This window comes from Solanum verrucosum, unplaced genomic scaffold (assembly GCF_900185275.1).
Source record: "Solanum verrucosum unplaced genomic scaffold, falcon-dt-bn FXZP01000009.1, whole genome shotgun sequence".
Classification (NCBI taxonomy): domain Eukaryota; kingdom Viridiplantae; phylum Streptophyta; class Magnoliopsida; order Solanales; family Solanaceae; genus Solanum; species Solanum verrucosum.
This window is the reverse complement of record NW_026020231.1, coordinates 2,912,865-2,938,236: the sequence shown is the minus strand read 5'-3', so window position 1 is coordinate 2,938,236 and position 25,372 is coordinate 2,912,865. Positions and strand designations below refer to the sequence as shown.

Here is a 25,372-nt window from a genome sequence, read left to right as displayed (position 1 = left end):
AATTGTGGCACCAGTATAAGGTGCATGCTAGCGGTTAAAGTTTATCAGGTTTTTCTCTTAGGACATAAGTTTGAATTTTGTCGGATTCATTTTTTAACATGTGGACATTCTTTTTTGGTGAATTTATTATTGAAAAACGTTAGGGTTAACTAGTAGAATCGAACATCAGGCTTCTTCTAACTAAATTTTTGACTACACTAACAAGACGAGGCCTTACTTGTGAAATAATTTGTTTGATAAATATCAATTATAGTTTTTCTATGTGAATATTGACACCATTTTCATATGCATACTTTATCGTTTAAAGCGACATAATATATTTAAAGCTTTCAAATCTTGAAATCGTCTCTATTTAAATGTACCTTTCTTAAGATTTAAGCTAGGTTCTTAATAGGACAGGAACTATTCACATGGGAATGACTTACTACCATATATATATTCATGTACATATTTGACTGACGCGGACAAGATTACATAATAAAATGCGACCTTATCCTCGTAGCATAAGGACATGAGTTTCATGTACTAGACCATATATATATATCGGCATATCTTCCTCGTCCAAATTTGAAATTTAGCAAACTTGATGGCGTTGGAAAGAGGATTCAAATATCTTTCATTTGATACCTTATGGGCTACCTAATTAATCCTGAGCTGAAAGTTATGATTATATATATATATATATATAATACTAGTGGTAATCAACAAATATGATATATTTTATCTCTTTCAATCCATGGTATACTTTTATAAAAATCTAATTTGAAAAGAATAACACTTCTATATATATATATATATTCAAAAATAATTTTATTTTAAAATTTTCATTTTAATCCTCAATAAAATAATTTAAAACAATAAAATGTCTACAATATAATTGATTTTAAATCACAATTTTCTCTCTCTCTTTTCTTTTAGAATCATTTCAACAAATTCAAGTCAAGTATATATTAATGATCAAAAGAGAAGGTATTTTGTTTCCACCTCTACTAATGTGGTTGTTAAAATTATAACCTAGCCTAATTAGTGAAGGAGAATATATTTCTACATAGTAATTTTGGAATAGATCAATTTCTAAATGTCTCTTTCCATTCAAAAAAATAATATTTAATACATGTAAGAATAAAAATTAATTTTTTTACTATCTGCAATTGAATCCATCATCTTAAAAATGAGAACCCGATAAAATTTGAAGCTGGTCCTGAAGCCGCTTTCTCCCTGCACGCGTTTCTGCAAGCTGTTTTGTAGCTGAAATATTTGACTTTTATCTCTAAATAGACATACCATACGTAGGATACAACATTTATTTGTGTTACATCATCCATATGCATGTTTCATTGGAGATTTGATGTAACAGTTCCATAGTCTGAAGTGGATTGGTACGTAAAAATAGATTGAATTAATAAACAAATTGTTATAGCTTAAATTTATTTGGATCAAAATAAGTAACGTTAAAACGTGTTAAATAATATGATTATAGCCCGGCTCGTCTAACTCTTACCAAATTTAATAAATTAATTAACTAATTTATAATTACTTTCATAATTATGATTATCTTACTTATCAAACAAGCAAAGATATTTCATAAGGTTATTTTATCTCATCTTTTATACGAGATAGTAATTCTATTATTTCAGTATAAATGATCGGATAAATTAGCACCAAAGTTAACTAATACCTCAAATCAAGTATCCATGGAATAAAGTTAATCTCAAATTTTATTCTACTATTGTTGCCAATCTGTGTTTAAAACAGAATTACTGATTACAATAAACTTTGCAGAAATATAAAGTAACCAAAGTTTTAATGAACCAATAAGAACAGAAGAATGGAAATTAATTCAGAACAACTAAAATCTGTAAAACATACCAGAATCTGGAAAAAGATAGAACGGAAAAGATCAAGCCCATTGAATACACAGTGTCCCCTTGAGGAAATTATTCCCCTCTAGTATCCGAGGTTTGATTTGGAATATGTCATCCCAGGATAGAATGATCTCAATCACCAGTGTATTGATACCCAAAACTCTGGTGTCAGTGAACCACTCAACAACAGTAAAGTACACGAAGAAACTTTGTGCAGAAGAAGAAGAAGAAATCAGAAAAATTCGTAAGGAAAAAATATGAAGAATCAATGTATTTATAGGCAAGAGGAACTGGTTTCGAAAGGTTGCAACCCTTTCAAAATCCACACGACCATTCATGAAAGTTTGCAACCTTTCAAACGGTCATGGCTGTTTCTGAAAGTTGCAACCTTTCAGAACAGTCACTTCCAACAGCGGGAAATTCAAATAAAATGGGAAAGAATTTAAATAAAACGGGTCACGCGCGGATCCGAGTCGAGTCGAGTCGAGTCGATCAATTAACTGAATAATCGAAACGTTTCGGTTAATTAACTAATTAATTGAAATGTTTTGGCCATTTAATTTAATTTAATTAATTAACTAAATAATTAAAACAACTTTGTCCAAAAAATAATCTCTCGATCATTTTTCAAAGCCGAAGCCGAGTGAGCGATGACGACAGCGCGAGGGGGGTCCCTCTTTCCAACCCTTTTAACAATTAATAGGAGTGTTTCTATATTTAAACTCTTCTATTTTTCTTTCCACTACCGATGAGGGAGAAATGACTTTTCACTAAAGCATAAGAGGACTTTTCAAGTTCCAACTTTCCAAGTTCCTCTCTTTTTATCTTCTCTCCATTTCCCATTAACTCTTGCTACATAGCCAACAATATCATTTATCACATGAACAAAACAACCTTGAATTAAATGCTTAATGCATGTTTTCCAATTAATAATTGAAGGGCTTAAATAAAATATGGGATTTAGTGATTCATGTCCCACACCACTTAAAACTAAAATTCAAAACTACCAAATGCAATATTTTTATGAATACTAAGTTTCATGTAAAATGAAATAGCATTCAACATAATATTATAGTAATTATTAATGAACTACTATTATTTTCCTCTATGATTAGACTACCACGAGCAACTTCAGATGCAACAAAAGGGACTTGTATTTTCACTTGTAATCATATGCTTATTTGCAAATAAGAAAGCGATACCACATATAGGTATAAAATAATGACAATTTATTAGAGATATCAACTTTATTATTTTTAATTTGCTCGGATCTTTTATTCATACTTATCTTCAATTGGAAGTATATATTGATTCATAATTTAATTTTTTAATGTTCATTAAGTGATTTTTAAGTACAAATCATGAGAATATGTTTTTGTTCTTGATCATTCTGCATGCATGAATTTGCCATACCAATTCATTGTAGGTCCTTTCTTGATGTGACTAAGTAAGAAGTACTTATATAAAACATGGTGTGTGTAAAAAAAAAAAGTTAATGATGAAGGCAGATTTTACGTTAGGCAAAATGATGACACTCATGCATAAACTTTCATTATTGGGATTTTAGCTACTGCTTTCTTTCTTAGTGCTTTTGTAAGTAAAATTATTATTTCACTCAAAATACTTCTAACATAGGATGTCCGATTTCAAAATTATTCGTTACAAGTTTTGAAGTTGAAATAATTATTGATATAATTATTTTTAGATAAAATGTAGAATTATTTTATTTTGTCTTTAGTCGATAATTATTTATTTCAGAATGTGAGATTATGGGATCATAATACCAAAATTAATAACTAATTCTCAATTAAAATAATCAAATGACAAAAATATCCGAAAATCCCTTCACAAAGTCCAATGTTAAAACTCAAAATAAAAGTTTAACCAAACTTAATTCGTAATTTCTAATACTTAAACACATTTTATTTTTTTTATAAACAATATATATCTCATTTTTCAATTAAGGAACTAAACAAAACATCTGTACTTAATAGTAAAAAATATAGTATTATAAATTTTGCATTGTAAATCATAGTATATATTTTCGTTCATGAATCAAACGAGGACAAAATGGTTGTTTAAAAGACGGTTAGAGTAATATAAATATTAATTATGAGAAAATTTATATAAGTGCTATTTCAGATAAGAATTTATTGTAGAGTTTACTCATTTGTGTATTAAATAAAATAATAATACATTTTAGTGTAAGTTCCTATTATACCCTTTAACGCATCACGTGCCCACACGTGCTACTGACCAGAGTGTTCGCAAGAGGGGTAGGGGCGGGAGTTTGGGAAATTGAGAAAGCAAACTAAAACCCTTCATCTCGCTCCACAGTCTCAGCCACATTCATGAAGTAGGGAAACTAAGAAGCCCTAATTGTTGTATCATTAGTCGAAGGTAAGCTCATTCCATTTTCTACTACTGTTTCGTCGTTTTCTGTGGTAGATTTTGATTCGAACTTATTAGGGTTTTGGGACCTGCTTTGCTTCTTTTCTGTTTTTTTTTTTTGCTTTGATTCGTTTTTTCGCACATTCAATGCCCTAAACTCTTTAGTCTGAATCATGCCAATTTGTTGTTACTGTTGCGTTACCCATGGAAGTTTAATATGTGCATTTGAATTTGATTATCAGGCACTTGTAACGAAACTTGTAGAAGTTTCGGAAGAAGTAGCATAGTAATGGAGGTTGAGTTAGGGACTCCTGAACAACTTATTGTTTCTCAATCTCAATGTAAAAGAAGAAAAATTTCTGCTTTAGATCAGATTTTGGGCGAGAACGAAGCTGATTTACCTACCTTGCGATCTCCTGATTATTTTACTGATCCATGCTTGAGTGAATTGGCTGTTAGGGAGCTTATGAGCTCAGGGTATTGCAGTAAAGTTGAAAATTTTACTGTTGGGAGGTTTGGTTATGGATTTGTCAAATTTTATGGGGAAACAGATGTTAGGGGGTTGGATTTGGATCGAATTGTTAAGTTTAGCAGACATGAAGTGATTGTATATGAAGATGAAAATGACAAGCCCCCAGTTGGCATGGGGCTTAACAAGCCTGCTGAAGTAACTTTGCTACTGGAAATACGATCCTCCAAACACTATGACGTGGATTCTTCTAGAGAACTGGTGGAGAAATTAAGACTTAGAACAGAGAGACAAGGAGCGCGTTTTATCTCATTTGATCCATCAAATGGAGAATGGAAATTCTTCGTTCAGCATTTCAGCAGATTTGGTTTGAATGATGAGGAAGAAGATGAAGATATGATAATTGATGGTGTGTCTCCAGAAGTTCAAGATCCCGCGGATATGAATGGAGGAGATGTTTCTGACATTGATGAAGAAACCTTCTTAGCCAATACAACTGATCTTTCACATTCTCTTCCTGCCCATCTTGGGTTAGATCCTGTAAAGATGAAAGAAATGAGAATGCTGATGTTTCCAGCAGAAGAAGAAGATATAGATGATTATCATGGTGTTCCTTTTGATAGAAAACCACAATTCAGTAAAGAATCTTCAAAATCCCCTTTGCAGCATAAGTTCCAGAGAGTTAGTCCACCTTTAACTCGCAAGACTCCATTGGCTTTGATTGAATACAAACATGGTAGTTTTGGCTCGGACTCACCTGGGTCCATTTTGTTGACCCAACAAAATAAGGGTGTGCTTCTAAAGACAACAAAGACTGAAGGTTTCAAGCTGGATGTCAGGCAGCAAACACCTTTAAGTGGAACCTACTCTTGTAATGTTGTTGATGCGGGATTGTTCATGGGTAGATCATTTGGAGTTGGCTGGGGGCCTAATGGTGTTCTTATTCATTCTGGCGCTCCAGTTGGTAGTAAAGACAATCAATGTTTGTCCTCAATAATCAACTTGGAGAAGGTTGCATTTGACCAAGTAGCTAGAGATGAAAATAAAAAGTTTAGGGAGGAACTTGTTGATTTGTGTTTTGATTCAGCCCTCCATCTTCACAAGGAAATTACTCATGAAACCAAAGAGTTCGGGGAGGGACCCTTTGCGTTAAAGCTTCAAAGACTTGTGTGTGATCGTCTAATGCTTTCAGATGTATGTCGGAGCTACATTGGTGTCATTGAGAGGCAATTGGAGGTTCCTGACTTATCTCCAGCATCCCGTGTTCTTCTGATGCACCAAGCAATGATTTGGGAATTAATAAAAGTGCTTTTCTCGACAAGACAATTGAGTGGGAAATTAAAGTCTCTTGAAGATGAGGATGAGGAAGATATGATACCTGATGCGAGAGAAACTGCTTCAGATGTTGATCCAGAAGCACTTCCATTGATAAGGAGAGCAGCATTCAGCTATTGGTTGCAAGAGAGTGTTTGTCATAGGGTACAGGAAGAAGTAAGTTCTTTGCATGATTCAAGTGATCTACAACATATGTTTTTACTTCTAACTGGTCGGCAGCTTGATGCTGCTGTGGAACTGGCGGCTTCTAGAGGAGATGTGCGGCTTGCATGTCTTCTTAGCCAAGCTGGTGGTTCAATGGTTAATCGTTCTGATGTTGCTAGGCAGCTTGATATTTGGAGAGTGAATGGGCTGGACTTCAATTTTGTTGAGACAGAGAGGATAAGGGTTCTTGAGTTGGTTGCTGGCAACATTCATAGAGCATTGCATGATGTAGACATTGACTGGAAAAGGTTTCTGGGGTTGTTGATGTGGTATCAGCTTCCACCAGAAACTGAATTGCCTATTGTTTTCCGCACATATCAGAGACTTCTTAATGAAGGAAAAGCTCCATCTCCAGTTCCAGTTTATATTGATGAAGGACCTATAGAAGTGTCAATGAATTGGCATGCAGTGAAACATTTTGACCTCGGTTACTATCTTATGCTTCTTCATGCCAATCAAGAAATTGATTTCAGTGCTCTAAAGACAATGTTCAGTGCCTTTGCTTCAACAAATGATCCCCTCGACTACCATATGATCTGGCATCAGCGAGCTGTTTTAGAAGCCATTGGTGCTTTCAGTTCTAATGATCTTCATGTGCTAGACATTAGTTTCATTTCTCAGCTGCTATGCCTTGGTCAATGTCATTGGGCTGTCTATGTGGTGCTTCACATGCCTCACCGTGAAGATTGTCCTTATTTGCAAGCTGCTCTTATTAGGGAAATACTCTTCCAGTACTGTGAAACTTGGAGTTCTCAGGACTTGCAGCGACAATTTATTGAGGATCTAGGTATTCCATTAGCATGGTTGAACGAGGCTTTGGTGAGTTGGTGCCCTTATTTGATTTCAGTTTTACATTGATCCATGCTTCTCGCTTTCCACTTTCTGGCAAATCAATGCCAATCTATGTTACTGGGATATTTTTGGTTGCTGTTTCTGACAAGATGGTTTAACAATATGCTGAAATTGTGGAGGGAAATTTCCAGTGTATATTTCTTTTGGAATGCTTTAGTTGAATGCTAGTACTTTTACTTCAAATTAGTACTTTGCATGCAATTGATTGTCACTGGTGTGGGATCACTTTTCTGCTTGTATCATATTTTTCATCCTTGTCTTACTCTATTGCAGGCAACATATTTTAATTATTATTCTGAATTCTCCAAAGCCCTAGAGCACTTTTTGGAGTGCGGAAAGTGGCAGAAAGCGCACACTATTTTTATGACTTCAGTTGCTCATTCTCTTTTTCTATCAGGTATAGATTTGTTAATCTCTAGATTCATCTTTATATCTTGTTGATCTTTTAGATTCATCTTTATATCTTGCTATTTCATTATTCAGCACATGTACCTCTTATCTGCTTAATATTTGTTGTAGTGATCCTATAACCTCAGTTCAGTTCCATTGGGATGCTTTTCTGCCGGCTTTGCGTTTCCCCTATCTTCTTCCATCATCAATCTTTTTCTTACGTGAACCTTATTAAATATTTTGGAATAGGATTAATGAAACACGGACACCATAAAAGTTGTCTTTCTATGGCAGTCTGAGTCGCCTTCAAGTCTAAATGTCTCACTATACAATTTGTTTTTCCTCATATACTGTGATATGCAATTATGCATCACCTATTTGATTTGCAGGCTTCTTCACAGATTTAACATTTATCCCACATGAATAAATTATCATTTTCTTACTTACCAAAGAGAGAGAGAGAGAGAGAGGGAGGGAGAGAGAGGGCATGGCCATGGCCATTTTCTCTTCTACTCAAAGTGCGTATTTAAGAAAATCATGGTATATACAATGAAATTATCCATGGGCTGAATAAGCCACACATCGCAAGGTAATAACTGTTAATGTGAGAGAGCAAATCGTGGTATATGCAACGAAGTTATCATGAGCGTGATAAACCACACACTTAAATGTAATAAGTGCTAATCAGATTTGGTAACTGCACAGAGGACCGAGTATGATATGTTGATGAAGAACTCTTGACTACATTCCGTTGCCCTAGAAGTATCTCAATTTTCAACCTTGAATTTCGATAAAAAATGATGTGCTAAATCATTCTAACATTGTTTATACACAGAAGAACACTCAGAAATATGGAGGCTAGCAGCTTCCATGGAGGATCACAAATCAGAAATTGAAGATTGGGATCTGGGAGCTGGAATATATATATCTTTTTATTTGTTGAGAAGTTCTTTGCAGGAGGACAGTGACACTATGAATCAAGTAACGTGAAATTTCTCTATAATCTACTTATTTGTGTTTGAATCCATCAAAGTGTGCTTGTGTGATGGTTGCATGAACAATTTTTTTTTTCCTGGTGGTTGTGGGAAGCCCATGTATTTAATGATAGGAAAACTGGAACGGGAATGAGATTTTAACTGTAGCTGTACAGCTTGATCAATGATCAACTTGTAATGACTAGAAGACAGCTTCTGAAAAAAGGAGGTTCATACTTCATCCTAGTTGGAGCACAGTTCATGAGCTGGATCTAACCTCTATGGTTGCTCAATTGATACTGGTCAATCTCACGAGAAGTGATTACCTGTCTTTTCTCTGCATAGTAATAGGAAGTAGAGTGAATACCTGTTCAAGATTATTTGTTGAAGCTTATAATCCTATCTCCTAGTTATTCTAATATCTTTTAAGAGATTGACAAAGCAGACGTTTCTATTGGCAGGACACTATAGAAAACAAAGACAATGCTTGTGCAGACTTCATCAGTCGCTTAAACAATTCTTTGGCTGTTTGGACAAACAGATTGCCTGTCAAAGCGAGGTAATGTTACTCAATATTAATTTGTTAATACTGAAACATGTGGTTGGAAAAGTTGACTGCTTCCTGCTAGAACCCCCTCTCTCTTCCCACCATCTCATTGAACCCTTATTTCTCATATCTAAGTGTGAGATGTTTGTTACTTAGGATAGTAAAGCGGTAACAGCTAAGTACTAAATATGGTATTAATTTATCTTTTACTTACCAGTTACCAAACATAAAAGCATTAATATTCACATGGTATTGTTTTTTATGATGAATAAATCTAGAATGTGAGGTAAGAAGTCATTTGTTTTTCATTTTCTTAAAATAGTATAGGGAGGGAGACAAAGTAGCTTCCTGTGTCTGTTATCTACATTTAAATATTTGATGTTTCTACTTCACATTTAGTGAATTAAAATCCGGCTGGGAATACTGTGGACTGGAAATGCTCTTTGTTTTCAGTGTCATTAATATATTTAATTACACCTCCTATATCTATGCAAAACATACTAGTGTCATCTATACCTAGGAGCTGATTTTCTTTCTTGACCTCTCCTAGCTATAAAGAGTAAAGACCAACAAATTTGTTCAATTTCTTGTCTTTTACATGGAGCCTGGAACAAACTGCTTAGATAAATCATCATATAAAAATGGACTCAAAATTTTTGGAGACAACGATAAACTACGTTACTCATCCCTAAGATCATATCTAGCTGGTATAAAACTTCAACTTTGTTTGTAATGCCATTTTAATGAATATATCTTATTCCAGTTCCAAAATAATAAATACTTCAACTTTGTTTATTAGCTAGTGTCATCTCAACTATGCTTCAATCCCCAACTAAAAAGGGGTTGGTTATAGGAATCCTTTGTTGGCTGCATAAATCCCTTGAATCATTTCCAATCTATTCATGCCTAAGTATCCGAAGATTCATATTAACCTACCAAACCTTTCCCATTTTCTAGGCTTGAGACTGGCCATGCTTAGCAGAACTCATATTAGGTGCATCTTACCATTTCTAAAGGTCAATTGGCCATATAGACACCTATACTTGCACCAATTTATTTTTTTGCTCCCCTAATCTATGGGATTTCATCCAAACTTGTTCCTTCGGGGATATCCGATAAAATTGGAACAATACAGTGAAGATTAGCATGGCCCCTGCACAAGGATGACACACACAAATCTATGGGATTTCATCCAAACACTTCGACTTGATCAAAATAAGTTTTTCAAATGCCTCTAACCTTGGAAGTTCCACATTCACCTTGACGTGGATTACTTATCATATCCACATCAGACAAACTCCTGACACGTCATCTTCTTCAACCAAAACCAAACAAATCCTCTTCCTCCTTCACTTCCCCTGTACATCTCCCCCTATATTGTAACGTCAACCAAAAATAAACTAATCATCACAATTCACAACCAAGAAATACTACAATTTTCAACTAAATCCAAACAAACAAATTTCCACATCCTAAACTCCCTTGTCCTCCTACTGTTTTCTCACATTTCTTTTACTTCAATGTGTCAAATATTTAGCAGAATTTCCTAATATTTTTCTGTCACCGGAAACGCTGAAAGAGTTACTGCCTGTTACCAGTTCAGATGACTCATCTGGGTCTTTGGCTTGCTATCCAATTCATGCCTTCAAGCCCCAAAGCCTTCACCTCTACAGAAACCTGTTATCCTCTCTTCCTTTCCCTGCATCATAACCACTTCAAATTTCAAAATCAAACCAAGAATCAAATCATCTTAGCTGTTCAATGATTCAATCTCCACCATCAACAACAACCAACACATAAAAGTCCCCGTCTGATTTCTGGTGAAGGAGATAATAGAATTGAAGGACATGAGAGGAGTTGGGTAAAGGAACTGAAGAGTTGCAATTAGGGAGTTGTACATTCACTTTGTCCAACTCAGCCTAATTAATACCACACATAAGCTCGTCAATTGTCACGAGGACTTGTTTTGATCAAGCTGAAGTATTTGGATGAAAAATGCGGTTGGGAATACAAAATTACAAATCAATGTGAGTAAAGGTGTTTCTTTGGTATTCGGCCTTAAAATTCAAAATAATAGTTCGGTGCATGGATGTTATAAAGAGAGAATTGTTGCATGTAGTAATTAATATTTTCACTGTTTTTTTTTTATGACAAGGGAAACTTGCAGCCGCTACCCTTTGGGTGCGCACAGGGTAAAACCCCCGCTCCTATGCAATAGCTCGCAAACCACATAGGAGAGGTAATCCGCACTAGGCAAAAGCCCGTTGTGATGAGCTCGACCCAGAAAGCAAACCCCTTGCTTTCGCTGGCAAGGGGTTTTGAACTTGAGACCTCCAACATGGAAGTCCCAAGCCCAAACCACTGGGTCACCTCGAAGGGTTAATATTTTCACTGTTTTGTTCTCTATGTTTCTACTGCCCTTAGAGTGTGTTAACTTATGGCCCTTGGTCACCTAAAATCTTCTCACTTATGGTTAAATCAGTAGAGCTTTATGTCAACTCGTTTATATTGAGGTAAATCATTCCATAAAACATGAAAATTTGACATGATCCTTGAATGCTTTAAGTCCATTTATTGTATGCTTGAGCACCTAAAGTAACAAGTTTGAGCTAATGTATGTTTATTGTCTCTAGGGTGGTTTATTCGAAAATGGCTGAGGAGATATGCAATTTGCTGCTTTCTGATAGCGGTGGAAGTTCATCAAATGAGGTCCAGCTAAGCTGCTACGATACCATATTCAAGGCACCCATACCTGAAGATACCCGTGCATACCATTTGCAGGATGCTGTGTCTCTTTTTACATCTTACCTTTCTGAGGTGCCGTCATAGTTCCCTTTTGTCAAAGCCCCATAACTCTATTTTAACAACAAAATTTTGTATGTTTATACGTCATAAAAATGTGAACATTTGTGTAGTAATAACCCATTATGTTATAATCCTTCTCCCCGAGGACTTCTGTTACCTTTGGTAAATCCTGTACTTGTAAAAGTTTGGGTTTTGTTGGACAAGTTTGCATTGCAGATTAATGAATCAACCTGTTACAATGTATCGGAGACCTGATTTGGATTAATTGTACTTGCTTGTTAACATTCTTTTGGTACTCGAGCCAGAAAGTTTTGGTTATTTGGCTATAAATTATATTTAGTACCATAAGTATTCTTTCACATATCTTTTTATTTATTTATTATCTTAAACGAGCGATGATGAAAGTAGTAAGGGGTCGCTTTATTTGAAGTCGAAGTTATGTTGGGAAATTAATTATCTTACTGTTTATTTCTTACTAAATTTGGAGGGTTATTACTTATTGTTTCATAATGTATTTTATTGTTTTAATGATTACCTCGTTTGGATAGATATCCTTTTTTGTTATTACATAATGTTACACATCAATAATTTGAATGATAAACATACAGAAAAATAAAGTATGAATAGAACTATTATATAAAGATAAGATAAAAAATAAAATAAGATTCTTAAATAATAAGTAAAGATATTAAGACAATTTAAATATATAGCCCTATTAATATTATAAATTAATAATTTTTAAAAATTATTAAAAATATCTAAAGTAATTTAGTAAAATATGATTCTAGTATTTTTTTTTATGACTAAAATGTCGCTAGGATTAGAAGTCCCCCAATCCATTAGGCTGTGGGTACTACATGTGATTCTAGTGTTTTTTCTTTTGTTAAAATTTAAATCTAGGTGAAGTTTATTTTTAATTTTTCTTATTGCATCCAAAAGTTTTGTTGTGCTTTTCTCGAATTGCACCAAAAGTTGTGAAGAGTTCTAGACGCGATAAAGTGGTTTCTTATGCGTAATTGGTTTTAAAAGTATTGTATCGTCTTCAACTTCCTCATCAATATTGTTTTTTCTGATAGTGTTCACAATTTTTTTTAAAGCTCCAATGGACCTTTGAAAATGTATCATTTTCACTCGGATAATATAACACACTTTATTTTATTGAGATAACCAAAATTATTAATGACTTCAAAATCATGAATGTCGTCTTCACAAAAGGGTTCATTTAAATTTTTTGAAGTTTCATCTCTGAACGGTATAATCAAAATAAATCTTTTTACTGAATCTCAAAAAAAAAAAATTAATTAATAAATACTAATTTATTAATTAAATAATATCTCTATAACATAAATAATAGAGTAATATTTTAAGATTTGGACCAGAAATGTTCTACCTTAGAAAAAACAAAAATATAACATACCTCTGAAATTTGCAATTCGTCGATCCCAATCGCCAGCGAAGCTTCCTCGTTTTCTACTGACACACGTACGCCGCCTTTGAGAGTGCGTCACATTTATATATATATATTCACCCTCTACGCTTCCGAGTCCTCTCGAGACCCTTGGACCGTTCACTCCGAGGATCATCATCTCTTCTCTACACCAATTTCTTCTTCTTCGCTCAAGATGCCTCGTACTTCTTCCAAAAAGGGTTTAACTGGTTCTGCAGCATCCACCAATCCTGCCGCCGATTTGTTTCGTTCTGGTAATTCTTCCTCTTCTTCAATTTTAATTTAATCATTGATTTCAGTGCATCTTTTCCGACAATTTGAATTGCCTTTCTCTCTAATGCCTGTTTGATTGTTAGAGTTTTGTAGATCATGTGTAATCCCCTTCCTTCCCTTTAGATCATGTAGACCCCTTGGAAATTGGAATTTGGAATTTGGAGTGGAGATGACCGATAATTAATGATTCAATTCGCGTAAGTGCCTTCCGAATTTTGGGAATTTATAGGGAGTTGAGTCAAGTGTTCATGATAATAGGGTTTTAGTGTAATAACTTGAACTGCATTGTCTGATTAATTTTTTCGATTGTTGTTCAATTAGGTATGGGAATTATTGAATTATTCATTGGTATTAAGGTGATTGTGTAAGTGCTAGTAGCAACCATCTGGTGTGGTGAGCCTTCTGCAGGAGTCTGGTTATTGTAACAATTTGAAACAGCTACGAACCACACGGGCAGAATAGTGTCACTGCCAACCTTTTTGTGATCATAAGAATCCTCATTTAACTGAACAATAGATAAAGAAAACAGACACTTTATGTTAGAAGTTTATTTTCTCCCATATTCTGTAGTGCATTCAAGTTTCACCGGCTTACCTTTTAAGTTTTAACCACGCTTCCTCCTGAGCTCAAACTAAAAGGGAACACATAATCATTAAGTTCAGCCCAAGATAACATCCGCTTTCCATTAATCCGTCTGGAGGCTACAGTTGACCCTAAAGGTTGGACCCATACGGATTTCTTGGTCATCTAAAAGAAATTTTTTGACGTATCTATGTTGTTTTTATTGTCTACATCTAGATGCTTTCGAATTTATTTTTCTGCTGTATTTGATCTTCAAGAAAATCAATTTGATTTGGTGTTTGTCTTGTAGCGGCTGAAGCATTTTCATAGTGCTTCAGAACTATTCTACTGGTCCATTCAGACCTCTTGGACATCAATGTTCCTTTTTCCATTTATGTTTGATGTTTAAAATACAATGTAAGCACTTCAGCTGCATTAGTTATATGCGCTGTAGCTGCATTACACTATCTCACTTTGTTTTCAATTTGCTCAGCTTCAAGTAAAGCAGCAAGTAAGGAGATGGAACGCATCGATCAATTATTTCATACATATGCCAATGCTTCGTCTGGTATGATTGAGTAAGTATGCATTACCATTTTTATTTCCCAGCAGTGTAGTTCATATTCTATATATTCCTATCATTACAAGTTATCTTTTGTTGTTTTCACTTATAGTAGTCCATAGGAAATCTAAGATTTTAAGCAAGAAAGTTATGCATTGAAAAAAGAGAGAAGAATATATGGATATTTCAGGGGTGGATGTACATTATAAGTTATGGGTTCAACCGAACCTACTAGCTTTGGCTCAAATCCTGTTTATTTGTTAAGAGATCTGCTAAATATGGACAAATATAATTTTTATTTGAGCCCAGACTTAATGATTTCTGAACCTATCCTGGATCCCCTCTGTGTTTGTCATCCAACTTTTTCCACCGTTAATGCAGTTTCACCAGCTTGTTTAAGTTCCTCAGTTTTGCAATCAATTAATGTGCTTTATATTTTTCATTGTTAGCCCTGAAGGAATTGAGTTTCTTTGTTCCGATTTGGAAGTCGAACATACTGACGTCAGGATATTGATGCTTGCATGGTAAGATTCCTATACTGGATTACTTGTTGGTATGTATGAAGTATCATGGATCTTCAGAGGTTTAATAACAGTAACTTTGAAATTTAGGAAAATGCAGTCTGAAAAACAAGGATACTTTTCCCTGGTATGTATTTGCGTTGGCTAGTACTAATATTACTTTAGCATTTCAGAATCTACTACACTGTTTTTGCTGTTTCTATCAACTTATCTGTTATGACTGTTAATTCAATTACCGTAGTTGTCAAATAAGGCTGGTGACCCTAGTCCCCACTAGTGGGACTACATTGGGTATGTTGTTGTTGTTGTCAAATAAAGCTGTCATTTGTTCTCCAGGCATATGGGTGTGCTTGCTATCTTAGGAAGTTTGTACCAAAGGGTAGGTCAAGGGTGCTGAAAAGTTGATTTAAGTCTCAAGTTTATTAAATGCTTGACCTCTCTTAGCCCATGTGCTGATTAACAGATTAATAACATAGGAAAAAGGCAATGGTCAGGCAGAGTTACAGTCACATAGTTTTTCCCAGGCCAAGCTGTTTCCCGGAAAACATAGTAAGTTTAATGGAGGAATTGATGTGCGTTTTTTCGTCTTTTTGCTTGGGATGATGAAGAATTATGCTTTCGCCACCTGTGACTTGGATATGCCTATTTGAGCATGTTCAGACTTTTTATAGGGAGAGATACTCTTTTGTCTAGTATGACATGTAATACAACGAAACTGAAGAGAATCTTCTGTTAAAGAACTCATCCCGGGGATTATGGTTTGGAAGTAGTTGCCCACTGGTTTGGTGGTTAATGAAGTGGGGGGGGGGGGGGGGGGACAATGAGGTTACAGATTCAGATCAGATCCTAGTGGAGGCAGAAAGCAAGTACTAGGTTATTTCTTCCCATCTTCTAAGTTGGCATATGTGCTAGTAGGAGTTAGCAGGTACCGGTGGAATAGTAAAAGTAGTTGATTCAATACATTTCTTATGTACCCATAGGTACTATATTGGACGTGAAGAAGATCTTCAGTTGAGTCACATATTGCCATTTACCACTTTCGAATTTTTAGAATTGGATTTATATGGGTACAGGGCGAACGATTTTAAAGCAGACTCCCCCTTGCGAATACTAAAAGTAAAGCACCTACCTAACAAGATTAAGCGAATACCTAAAGAGATCAAATTTGCTTATCCCACTTAGCTTGATTGAATCCATTATGATCCGCACTTGATGGTCGTCGGTTTGATTCCGATAGCCACAATTCTTTCTTGACGTTCCCGCAAGTTGGACCAGACACCACCTGCATTTAAAAGAAGTGCTTATTGTAGGAAAATCAAGTCGAGATATTAGTTGATCTGTTACACTATTGAAAGGCATGCATTGGTTTGATGTTGTAACGAAGCATCACTCATGGTATGTTAATTGGATCTCTACGTTACTCTATTTATAAGTATGCTTGAGTTGTTGGTCCAATTAGTTGTAGTTAGCACACAGATTTACAGGAGGGTTGCCTTTGTGCCAAAGTGAGATTAGGCTTTGACATTTTTACTTTCATTGAGCAAGCAGTAGAATCCATCACTTATAAAATGCAAGAAGACACATGTGTATCAGCTTTTCCTAGGAATGCAACTATTTCGGATTTCAGGTCATTGTAGAATGTTTGATTTGGCATGATAAACAAAATTTTCCCACTCGTTCCTTCTGGAAATTCAAAATAATGATTTGAACCCATTAAATTGTTGTTATGTTATGCAGTTGCCCTCGACTTCTCAGCTTGTTCCTTTTTTTGCTTATACTTGCTTGTGTGCTTCTTGACGTTGACTCACCATTGTTTTGACCACTAGAATGAGTGGCGGAAGGGCCTCAAAGCATTAAGAGCTGACACAGTACAAAAATTGAAAAAAGCACTTCCAGAACTTGAGAAGGAGGTACTTATCATATTTTAACTTCTGGTCATGCTAAGTGAATTTTTGGGTACCCTTCTGTGTGAGGAGTGTTGTTCTATTCCTGCTAATATCCACATTTTCTTTTCTCTAAAAGGTTAGAAGGCCATCAAATTTTGTGGATTTTTACTCCTATGCATTTCAATACTGCTTGACAGGTATGGTGCTGCCACTGTTGCCTGTTATGTAAACATTAAGTTGTGTTAATTCATGGAGGGAAAGATTCATTGATCAGCTTTAGACCCAAAAAGAGAGCAAAGATGAAACAGAACAGAATAGCTTTATAATATTTTAAAATAAATAATTAAATATAAGTCTTTGAAGCTGGGAAGAACAGCATGTCTTCTTATGTTGGGTTTAGTTTTTGTTCCCATGTAGTAACTATTTCTTAGATTGTTTTCCCATTCGTTGCAAGTTCCGGAGGCTGGCTGTGAAAGTTGGGACATTAAATTGGATCTTTGAACTTTGTCTTCTTTTCTTCTGATTGCCAGTTTTTCTTTTTTTCTTCACTCTTTCCTAGAGGAGAAGCAGAAGAGCATAGACATTGAGAGCATTTGTCTCCTTCTGGATCTCGTTTTAGGGTCTCAATTTCGGCCCCAAGTTGACGCTCTGATTCAGTATTTGAGAGTGAGTTACCCTATGTCTCCTCTTGCTATTTAATTGTCCGATTTTTAATTCATTTAAAATGTCCATTTGGTTGGCAGGGTATAACAAGAACTATATAATTGTTAGGTTTTACTGGGGTTAATCTGATTATTCCCTTTTGGATGCTTTTGGAGCTCTTTTTATGGTGAAAAATATTAATTTGACTGAAAAATCGCAGCTGCATTCTATGGCTCCTTTAATTGTGGATGCTCATTGACCTCCCTGTAAAAGGGGACTGTCCTATTGAACATCATATGCTGCTTTTAGTCATTTTGTCATATTTTATAACCCAAAGGGGTTGAGTGAAGAGGCAGAGTAAATCCTTCTAAATTCTCCTAAATAAGTACACTTACGTGCTTGGTTACTGATGCAGACGCAGATTGATTACAAGGTTATAAACATGGATCAATGGATGGGATTCTTTAGGTTTGTGAACGAGGTAAATCTTCAGTTCACTTTGTTAATTTTTTTGATTATCCTATGTCATCATCTTATATGAGCAATCTGGTTGTTATCTGACAGTTGCTTCCATCAGAAGCCTTGTGGGGACTTTGAGGTCTGAATGTTAAAAGATTAAAGTCTTATCTCCCGTCTTGATGTTTTTGTGTAACAGATAAGTTTTCCAGACTTGAGCAATTATGACTCGACCCTTGCTTGGCCACTGATCCTGGATAATTTTGTCGAGTTAATGAGAGAAAAGCAGGGCTAAGAACACTGTTGTTTGGCATGTCACCGTGTGCACCAAATACTTTATTTCTCCGATAGTATGTTTTCTGTTTCCATATAGTGAATGAATCTTGAAATTTGTTCGAGATGGGTTTTGCTGATAATACAAGTATCATTCAGGTGCAGGAGTCGTTGAAGCCGCTCATAATGCTGTGCATACCATTGTTCCGAAAAATACCATTGTTCTGAAAAATGCTGTTTTCTTCCCCTCTCCCCCACCCTTCAGCTTGTATGCTATGATATAGAATGATAAGTGGATCTATTCTTTCAGATAACTAACTATTTGTGTTCAACATGAATAGTATATTACTATTATTTGTTATCTTACTTTCAGTATAAATGTTTGGAATTTGGTTTGAACTTTGGAATCTAATCTACTATATTGTTGGTAGGTTTAAGTAGATAGTGTTGTGACTTTTAAGTACCAATTATGATAGGTTGGCCGGTATGATTGTGGGTCCAATTTCAGTCTTAAGAATAAAAGATTGTTCTAAGTGATGCACCCCATTATGCATTTTGGTGCCTTTACAAAATTCAATAGTTGAATGATTTGCCTGGCGGTAGATGGTTAAAATTTTCTTCCCAACAACTTTCACTTAACACATTCTTTCTTTACTTGTACGTCAAGTCTCATATGTTTTGAAAAAGAAAAATGAATGTACAATCAAAATCTAGGTTTTATTCTTTTACTCGATAAAAAAATTACTACTACTTAATCTATTTTTCGGTTATTGGGTGTAGCAGTGATCTTCACCCTTGATCAATTGAGTAGTTTTTACTTTTTAGCAAGTAGGAATCACTTATTCGTCTTATTTCTAACGGAATTTAGGGTTGCAGTGAATCAGTCTCCAAATAATTGTTGTAGCAATAAAAATGTATGCAGGTTTTATTAATTCTTACATTTATGACTCATCTATAAAGTAGTTTATATTTTCCTATCCTCTACTTCCAATTTAAAATGTAACTAGCAACTCACAACTATTCCATGCCATTACAATGATATTTTGAAATCCAAGTTCAAACTAGAGTTCTGATTAAATTTATTCTATTTTTATCTTCAAATTTTTTGTCAATAAAAGTTATGCCTAAATTTCTCCGATATACCAGATATGCAATTGTTGTCTAATTAGTTTTTCGTCAAACAAACTTTTTTTTGAAATGCTAACAACATCTGAATTCATGGCCAACATACCCATGTTGGGTGCTATTCTTAAGGCCCGAGATACGGCTCAATATAACCGATTATTAACCGTTATTTAACAAATATTAAAAGGTATATCTATAGCATGACCGACATTAATGAATACAAATCCTAGTAAAATATTTAGTATTAATAAAATATTAAAATAACCATCAAAGAATATAGATTGAATGATGTTGCTCCTTCCTTAATTAAATATCTTTATTTTGAGTTTTGGATATAAAAAAAAATCATAATAGGGAACGCTATATTCAAATGGGGCCTATTTTGGCGCACATTAGAATTAATCGAACTCCAATATGAATATCGAATACTGAATAAAAAATATTAAATTGAATAAACCTAAAAATATTTTTAAGTATAATTGGTATTAATGATGGGTAGATTATTTTTTAAGTTGTAAAGCACTCAAGTCTAATAATTAATTATTATTTTTACTATAATGACACAAATTTATTAAGTTTCGAAGTTAATTTGCCTGTAAGATTTAATTATATCTTATATAAAAATCATGAACCATTATATATTATTATCTTGAAATCTACTCAATTAATCTGTCATATTTTTCTTTATAATCTGTTAAAAAGTAATGTTCCTTTTCTTTTCTTAGTTCCAACTCTACATGACATGTTTAAGATCACAAGATTAAAGGACATTTAACATATTTGTCATATTTTTAGTTTAAAATCACAAGGTTCCAAAATCTTCCTTAATTTCTTAAAGTTCATGCCAAGTCAAAATAGAACAAACAAATTGAAATAGAGAGATTAATATTTTTAATTTTATCACTCACACATAAAATTTAGAACTAAGAAGCATGTTTGCTATCACATAAAGTCCTATATATGTATAATTTATTTTAATGAACATAATTTTTTTTAGCATGATACGGTATGTGTTTTTGATGCTCTTTTTCTTCACTCTTTCCTAGAGGAGAAGCAGAAGAGTATAGACATTGAGAGCGTTTGTCTCCTGCTGGATCTCGTTTTAGGGTCTCAATTTCGGCCCCAAGTTGACGCTCTGATTCAGTATTTGAGAGTGAGTTACCCTATGTCTCCTCTTGCTATTTAATTGTCCGATTTTTAATTCATTTAAAACGTCCATTTGGTTGGCAGGGTATATTACAAGAACAATATAATTGTTAAGTTTTACTGGGGCAAATCTGATAATGCCCTTTCGGAGCTCTTTTTAGGGTGAAAATTATTAGTTTGACCGAAAAATCGCAGCTGCAATCTATAGCTCCTTTAATTGTGGATGCTCATTGACCTCCCTGTAAAAGTCCCGTTGAAAATCATTTGCTGCTTTTAGTCATTTTGTCATATTTTATAACCCAAAGAGGTTGAGTTAAGAGCCAGAGTAAAACCTTCTATATTATAGTACTCCCTCCGTCCCTTTTTAGTTGTCCATTTTAGAAATGACACACAGATTAAGGCAACAATGATTAGCACATTGAAGTTACAATTTTACCGTTATGACAACTTTTCACTTCAAAATTACAACCACTTGTTTGAATTAAAGTGAAATAAATTGGAGGGAAACAACATACACTTTTACAATTTTCAAGAAGTGTAAATAAGGGTATAATAGGAAAAAATTTGTTGTCCTTTCTTGATTTGTCAAAATGGACAACTAAATAGGGACAACTAAAAAAGGAAATATGGACAAGTAAATAGGGACGGAGGGAGTAATAAGTAGACTTACGTGCTTGGTTACTGATGCAGACGCAGATAAGTGGATCTATTCTTTCAGATAACTAACTATTTGTGTTCAACATGAATAGTATATAGATCTAAGTTACTGTTCTTTGGTATCTTACTATGGAATTCGTTGGTAGGTTTAAGTAGATAATGTTATGACTTTTAAGTAGCAATTGTGGGCCCAATTCCAGTCTAAAACATTAGACTTTAAGACTGAAAATGGGCGCGCAAGAATAAAATATTGGTAGACAAATTCGGGATGGATTTGGTAGAAACTTGAGAAAAAGAAAGCCTGATAAATGTTGCCGAAAGCTGCAGAAAGGTATATAATAATTCTGTAAAAGGAAAGACAGCAGATTCCTAGTCTCTTAGAAACCAAAGTAGGACCTAAATAAATTGAGTGGCAGAGTTAGGAATTTAGGAAAGCATATGCAAATTTTTTTTCTTAGTTGTGTTAATGATGTGTGAAATTAAATATACACTCATAATAGTTACTATTCCATTTGACTTTTCGTTTAAGTATGTGCAATGGACCACCCATCGCCTAAGGTGGCTCTGCCCATAGGACTTTTGGTTTTGAAGTGTTGCTTGGTTGGAACATGTTATCTAACATATTCCATGATAAGGAACGAGCAACCGTCACCCACGTTTTTTGCCTTTTCGGTAAGAGTGCAACACCTGATGCATAGGTAACACGTTCATATATCATGAGTTTTGATATTTAAGCGCAGATGTGAAGGTTAGATGCTCATATATTTTGGGTTTGAACTCTGCCGCAGACAAAAAAATAATATTCAAGTGTATAATGGTGTAAGAAGTAAAAAAGGGTTCCATCAAGAGGATTTTTGAACTATTTATATTTTCATAAATATCTTTTAAAGCTCAGGTTGAATCTTGATGCACTTGTACTCTAAAGATCGGATGACTTGTAAGCCAAACAAATTCATTAGGTTTTGCTAATTGACAGCTATCATAATACGCATTACGCAAAGAAGTTTATACCCAATTCATTGAAATCATTCATGCACAGAATCTTTTCAGGGCTTCCTGAACAGCTGTAGTGTTTATCAAGTAAGGTGCAAAAGAATCAATTGTAAAACAGAACAAAGCATGTAGAGCGGCTTTCTTCTTCTTCATCAAGAAATCTAAATTGAATTGGCTATCAATGGTGAAGATGAAGGCACCGGGCTTTTGCCTCTGCTTCTGTTGCTTGAGGTTGTGACAAGCGGAGGTGAACACGACGAAGATGGAGATGATGAATCCGAGGATGGAGTCAGCCTACTAGAGCGGCTTCTTAGTTTCTTCTTCTCCCCTTCACCTGCCTTGTCTTCGATACGATGGTGGCCAATTTTGGTCGAGTTCAAGCTCACTGGAATTATGCAATTGCAAAACAAACCTACAGCATGGATTAAGACGTGATTAGTTCTGAAGTTAAACACATCTTCTCGTACAAGTATGGTTGCCAAATTTGTAAAGAATCAGAACAATATTTTTAATCACTCAAAGCCATATCAATGAAAATTCTTAGATAAGTTTTTCCCTAAAGGCACATGCTTTAAGCCTTTAACCATAACCATCTTTTCAATTGGGAATAGCTACCAGGGCACATCCGGTCCCATAAAGTCATGGTCGTACTAATTTTCTAACAATACGTGTACACAGACTTTATCCTTACCTTAAAAGAGACAGATTGTTACTGTTACAATAGAACATACTAAATAAAGAACAGTAACTACAACAAATAATATGATAATGGGGTCGTAACAATTTCCTATTAAGCTATTTTTCAGTGTGAAAAGACCTAAAAAATTAACAAGTTATTTGAGCTGCAAAAGAGAACAAGAACCAATTCTGTAACAAATATCCAACATAAACATAGCTAACTGCTAACTATGAATTCTTTGAACATGAATAGAATAAAGCAATGATGATTCATATAGACAACTCGTATAATTGATTGATTGATTCAAGAGACTTACCGATTCGTGCAAGTCGATTTACCCAACTAGGGATAGGATTGCCGGAAAGTTTAACACAAGCATCATTGCAGAAATGATTACAATTCTTAGTAATAAGATTATAAGCATTTCCCCTATACTTTTCAGCAAACTCTTCCATTACTCTTTTCACTTCTCCATGACTCATCTCAGTCCATCCAATCAAAATCGCCTTCCTAAACGTAAATCCCTCGCACTGTTTCGGTTCCCCTTCGAAAATCCCCGTCGTCGAATACTCATGAGCTCCAAATGCATACTCTATTCCATGAACTAAAACAAAATTTTAATTCATCAACCAAAAAAACACCTAGATCTACGAAAATTCAATTGATTACTCACCTTGAACACCAGAATGGTAAACCCCAAGACCAAGCCAATATGCATAACCATTAATGGTAGTAAGATCGTATACGTTTAGATACACCGGCACCGATCCACGCCCACAACTAACTGAATTCTTTCTGCACAGCATCTTTAAACAAAACCTCCTCCTTCTAGCAACACCCTTTTACTCTATAACCATTGTTAAAGAAAAACACTAAACACCCACATTGTAAAACAGAAAAAAATGAATCTTTAATAACAAAATTCAGGTAGAATTATGGGTTTTTTCACTTGGGGGTTGATAGCGGCGGCGTTATAGTGCAGCGCCGTTTAATTTTGGCGGAGAGTGGGTTGTTTTTATACTACATAAAATGTATAAAACAGAGGAAAAAAGAGGGAATTTGGGGAAAAAACTTAAGAAGAAAGGTTGGGAACTTAGGAATCTGAGCTGTAGGGTGATCCAGTTTTATTTTTTTGTTATTTAAAATTTGAAAAGGTCGATTTTTCTGGGAGAAAGTAACGTACATCATTATGATATCCAGTGGGAACTGCTGGAGTGTGTTCATTATAATAACATATTGGGATGGTGCTTTCATCTTATTTTATTTTATTTCGATTCGGTGTTTGATATTCACATTAAAGTTCGATTAATTTAATTTATAATGAATAGAGCAAATTTGGAAAAAGTGTTTTTTTATCAAGGATATTGATTGGTCGTGATTTGGCATGGTTTACGTGTTATTGATTTTCAAAAGAGTTAATAGTGTTCATTAGCTAAAATCGGGGACCGAGTGGTAAGGCTATGATCCATAGGGGATCAAATCACTCATTCTTCCATTGGGGACAGGTGCACGAACGACAACTCCAAACGTCACACATCCGCCGCCTACCTGCCGTTTAGGTGGCACCGGTGAGATCTAGTAAGGAAGTGTCGCGGCTACTCCACTCCGTTGCGGTCTCATGAACTGAAATTTGTTGCCTTCCTGCGTGCGAAACGAATGGGCGTTGTGTCATGGGTCAGTTTCAGAGTAGGGAGTGGGGTCAAAATTTCTTCGAATATGTTTTTGAATTCATTCGAGATGTGAGTAAAACTCAAATTGGAGAAGAATATGGCCTCTGGGTTCCTTTTGTTGGCATTGTGTTTTTATTTTTCTTGTATGTTGATTTAGCAAATCAATGCCTGAAGTCATTTAGTCATACCTCCAAGTTGTTGATTGAAATGGAATTGGATGTGTCGGCGGTGCTTGTCCGAAGGAAGGGCTATCTGATCTGATCAACTACGTAAGTCGTAGCGCGCATACTCTTTCTTTATGAGCGAGACGTGAAGTTGTTGTTCAAGAATTCTTATTTAGGCAGATCATACTATCAATACATAGTGTTTTGATCTAAGATTTCAATTCTTCTGTGTTTCAGCAGTAACGTATTCTTCCTAGATCTTTTTTTCGATGCAACACAAAAAACACTCTCTTTTTATCATCCATGTAGCTTTTCAGATTTTGTATGAACGCACGGTATAGCTAGGACCCTTCAAATTATGTTTGAGCCTATGTTCAAGCCAAATCCATCCCTATTTTACTAAGGCTGGAAAGAATGTCCACCAAATTCAGATAAGAGAATGTTTTCCCCAACCATTAAAGTAAAGGCTCAATGAAAGGAGAGAG

At 34.9% G+C, this 25,372-nt stretch overlaps 3 protein-coding genes and 1 non-coding gene across 6 annotated transcripts; 3 read left to right on the top strand and 1 right to left on the bottom strand.

The window, feature by feature from the left end:
* Nucleotides 1-4,176: 4,176 nt before the first annotated feature.
* LOC125832656 (nuclear pore complex protein NUP96) lies at nt 4,177-12,075 on the top strand. Of its 2 annotated transcripts, none has more exons than XM_049511857.1 (6): nt 4,177-4,265; nt 4,499-7,083; nt 7,390-7,513; nt 8,345-8,487; nt 8,942-9,039; nt 11,661-12,075. In XM_049511857.1, exons 2-6 carry the CDS (start codon nt 4,546-4,548, stop codon nt 11,854-11,856), a joined length of 3,099 nt encoding a protein of 1,032 aa, XP_049367814.1. In that variant the 5' UTR covers nt 4,177-4,265; nt 4,499-4,545; the 3' UTR covers nt 11,857-12,075. The 2 variants fall into 2 exon arrangements, with proteins under 2 accessions (XP_049367814.1, XP_049367813.1); XM_049511856.1 differs by having other exon boundaries at nt 8,342-8,487.
* On the top strand, nt 10,124-10,229 carry LOC125832729 (U6 spliceosomal RNA). The gene has a single exon (XR_007443256.1). It is a non-coding gene; the product is annotated as a U6 spliceosomal RNA (small nuclear RNA).
* A 1,180-nt stretch (nt 12,076-13,255) lies between the features above and the next one.
* LOC125832664 (uncharacterized) lies at nt 13,256-18,700 on the top strand. 2 transcript variants are annotated; one of them, XR_007443239.1, is made up of 10 exons: nt 13,273-13,533; nt 14,607-14,691; nt 15,125-15,199; nt 15,287-15,323; nt 17,023-17,106; nt 17,219-17,279; nt 17,642-17,748; nt 18,140-18,205; nt 18,380-18,530; nt 18,613-18,700. XR_007443239.1 is itself a non-coding variant. In XM_049511865.1 (9 exons), exons 1-9 carry the CDS (start codon nt 13,455-13,457, stop codon nt 18,473-18,475), a joined length of 690 nt encoding a protein of 229 aa, XP_049367822.1. In that variant the 5' UTR covers nt 13,256-13,454; the 3' UTR covers nt 18,476-18,700. The 2 variants fall into 2 exon arrangements, 1 of the variants encoding a protein (XP_049367822.1); XM_049511865.1 differs by having other exon boundaries at nt 13,256-13,533; nt 18,380-18,700.
* A 3,683-nt stretch (nt 18,701-22,383) lies between these two features.
* On the bottom strand, nt 22,384-23,890 carry LOC125832667 (deSI-like protein At4g17486). The gene is made up of 3 exons (XM_049511867.1): nt 23,727-23,890; nt 23,370-23,657; nt 22,384-22,786 (listed from the first exon to the last, which is right to left on the bottom strand). Exons 1-3 carry the CDS (start codon nt 23,857-23,859, stop codon nt 22,536-22,538), a joined length of 672 nt encoding a protein of 223 aa, XP_049367824.1. The 5' UTR covers nt 23,860-23,890; the 3' UTR covers nt 22,384-22,535.
* Between the last annotated feature and the right edge of the window lie 1,482 nt (nt 23,891-25,372).

What these genes read in the sequence shown, in the direction of transcription:
- LOC125832664 (XM_049511865.1), top strand. Translation starts at nt 13,455, where the DNA reads ATGCCTCGTACTTCTTCCAAAAAGGGTTTAACTGGTTCTGCAGCATCC. An exon ending in GCTTCGTCTGGTATGATTGA is followed by an intron (nt 14,692 to 15,124) that starts GTAAGTATGCAT and finishes TTTCATTGTTAG; the next exon opens with CCCTGAAGGAATTGAGTTTC. An exon ending in AACAAGGATACTTTTCCCTG is followed by an intron (nt 15,324 to 17,022) that starts GTATGTATTTGC and finishes TTTGACCACTAG; the next exon opens with AATGAGTGGCGGAAGGGCCT.
- LOC125832667 (XM_049511867.1), bottom strand. Translation starts at nt 23,859, where the DNA reads ATGCTGTGCAGAAAGAATTCAGTTAGTTGTGGGCGTGGATCGGTGCCG. An exon ending in TTACCATTCTGGTGTTCAAG is followed by an intron (nt 23,658 to 23,726) that starts GTGAGTAATCAA and finishes ATTTTGTTTTAG; the next exon opens with TTCATGGAATAGAGTATGCA. An exon ending in AAATCGACTTGCACGAATCG is followed by an intron (nt 22,787 to 23,369) that starts GTAAGTCTCTTG and finishes TCCATGCTGTAG; the next exon opens with GTTTGTTTTGCAATTGCATA.
- LOC125832656 (XM_049511856.1), top strand. Translation starts at nt 4,546, where the DNA reads ATGGAGGTTGAGTTAGGGACTCCTGAACAACTTATTGTTTCTCAATCT. An exon ending in TCATTCTCTTTTTCTATCAG is followed by an intron (nt 7,514 to 8,341) that starts GTATAGATTTGT and finishes GTTTATACACAG; the next exon opens with AAGAACACTCAGAAATATGG. An exon ending in ACAGTGACACTATGAATCAA is followed by an intron (nt 8,488 to 8,941) that starts GTAACGTGAAAT and finishes TTCTATTGGCAG; the next exon opens with GACACTATAGAAAACAAAGA.